The 2,396-nt window shown below is 44.8% G+C and overlaps 1 protein-coding gene across 1 annotated transcript in view; it reads left to right on the top strand.

Moving 5' to 3' along the window:
- SERPINB11 (serpin peptidase inhibitor, clade B (ovalbumin), member 11) overlaps nt 1-2,396 on the top strand; it is a 12,339-nt gene extending 9,943 nt beyond the window's left edge. Inside the window, exon 8 of the mRNA XM_006756804.2 lies at nt 1,519-2,396. Within this exon, the coding sequence (XP_006756867.1) occupies nt 1,519-1,923 (405 nt within the window). The 3' untranslated portion in view covers nt 1,924-2,396. The remainder of the gene's footprint in view (nt 1-1,518) is intronic.

Consider the following 2,396-nt stretch of genomic DNA (forward strand, 5'->3'; position numbering starts at 1 on the left):
GCGTGTGTGTGTGCCCCACACACACACACACACACACACACACACACACACACGCCCCCCACACTGTGTGTATTCCACAATATCAGTGCAGCCAGCACTAATTCGATCACAAGCTGGTTTAGCAGCATTGCCCTAGGGACTGTGAGAGGAAAGGGAGGATTCCTGGCCCCAGCCTTCAGGATAATGTATTTAGGGAAAAAAACCTAGTGTTAGATTTAAAAAGGCATCTGGTAGCAAAAGGGCCATGCTGTACACACAGACACACACATATTGATCATTTGACACTTGGGAAACACCTTCGTAATGAAATTATAATGCAAGTCGGGCTCCCAGTCCGTGGACATCTAATGAAGTCATCTTCCTCTCAGGAGCAGGAAGATGTACTGCTGACCCAAAAGTTGCATGTTTTTGTGGGCCAACCACCATGTTTAGTGTCTTGGTTTTGTGGGGAAATGAGAGCCACAGCCACTGAGAAGAGTTCAGGGTGGTGGTCTGAGTTTGAATATGAGTCCCCCTTCCTGGCTGCCGTCAGAGCTGCCTGGCACAGAGCAGGCAAGACACTGCTATGGCTCCTCCCAGCCTTGCTGAAACCATCCAGTGCTCTGCCAGCATGACTGTTGCCTAGGAGACCAGTCTAGCTTCTGGACCCTTGCAGTAGCTCAGATACTCACACGGGGGCTATTCTAACCAGAGCAAAGAGCACCTGCAAAGGCCTTAGAAGTATGAGGCAGCGAGATGATTTTGTGTCATGAAGTTGTGGTAACTTGGATCAGGGCACAAACAGACAGAAGGAAAAATAGAAATCAAAACCACTGACCTGATATTGTCAGGATGGTGAGGTGACCCAAAAGTCTTCAACTCTTGCAGGAAAAGAATGATAAGGTTTGACATGCTACTTTGGAGCTGTGGGGAGGCCTGTAGAGAGTTTCAAATGTCCAAGAACAGAAGTGTGAAGAGTTTACAAAAACATCTGGAACTGGGTGGAAAATAAGCCAGGGTTGTGAGGCTGCATTGGGAAATCTGAGCAGGGATGTGGGAGTTGACTTGCGAAGTGTAGGCACCCAGAGGTCAGCTTCAAGAGTGGGGCAGAAGGAGATTAAAGTGGAGTGGAACAAGAGGTCCACAGAAGCCAAATAACAAACAAGTTCATAATGGAGATTGCTATTAAATGTTTCAGATATGAGAACCAAGAAGTACTTGAGTTCTTCCAGGAAATGAGAGCACAATTGCTGAGGCATTAGAGAGAGTTTAGGTAAAGCCGACACACTGAGGGAATGAATTAACGCACGTTGGATAAATTTAATTATAAAATATCAATGAGAAGTAGACAATAGAAGAAGGAAGATGTGGATGAATGCAGGATTCTTTTCTCTTTCGGATAAAACTTGAGCACAGTTTAAAGGTAGAAAAGAAGTCAGTGGAATTGAGTAGTTTGCTCTGAGAATTACAAAACAAGTAGCAATTAATGCAGAGGTGTGTGCTTGGCTCGTGTGGGTCCATCTGTGTTTTGTCTCTTAGATAGAGAAGCGGCTGAACTCGAAGATGTTTCACAAGTGGACCAGCTCCTCCAACATGATGGAAAGGAATGTCGAAGTCCATTTGCCCCGATTCAAACTCGAGATCAAGTATGAGCTGAATTCCCTGCTAAAAGCCCTTGGGATGACAGATGTCTTCCACCAGAGTAAAGCTGATCTATCTGGAATATCACCAGCGAAGGGCCTGTATGTATCAAAGGTCATCCACAAGTCATATGTGGATGTCAACGAAGAGGGCACGGAGGCAGCAGCAGCCACTGGGGACAACTTCGTCATGAAAAGACTCCCCCTCCGAGCTCAGTTCATGGCCAACCACCCTTTCCTGTTCTTCATAAGGCACACTGGCACCAACACCATTCTCTTCTGTGGCAAGCTTGCCTCTCCCTAAGCAAATGGGGTTGAGCAAGGCTCAGAGTCACAGAGGAGGTACAGGGACAAACCCATGACTCAGAGCAGTTCCCACCTATCACACCTTTGTGCCTCAGTTTGCTTGTCTGAAAATGGGTCGAGGATCTCTCCCAACTTAGTCCATGAGTTACTGAACCCTAAGGTTATGATAACCATGGAAGAAGGTATATTTACAGAAAACACTTTTCTGGCTCTCTTATCTTTGGGGCCTCATTTTAGTACTGTCTGGTGACATAATCAAGTCATTGAGGGAAATTTTAAAGAATTACATTTTCTTGACTTGTGTATATCAGTGAGTTCTTGAATAAGTGACCACTCCACCTCTAGAAAATCAATCAAAGGGTTCCCACTTTGGTTGGATTTTAAAACATTGACATTTTCTTTGCATGTGTAAATGTAACATCCTGAATTTTAGTTCAAACTTCTGTATTGACTATAATAATAAATACATGA

This window comes from Myotis davidii, unplaced genomic scaffold (genome assembly GCF_000327345.1).
Source record: "Myotis davidii unplaced genomic scaffold, ASM32734v1 scaffold11, whole genome shotgun sequence".
NCBI classification, from domain to species: domain Eukaryota; kingdom Metazoa; phylum Chordata; class Mammalia; order Chiroptera; family Vespertilionidae; genus Myotis; species Myotis davidii.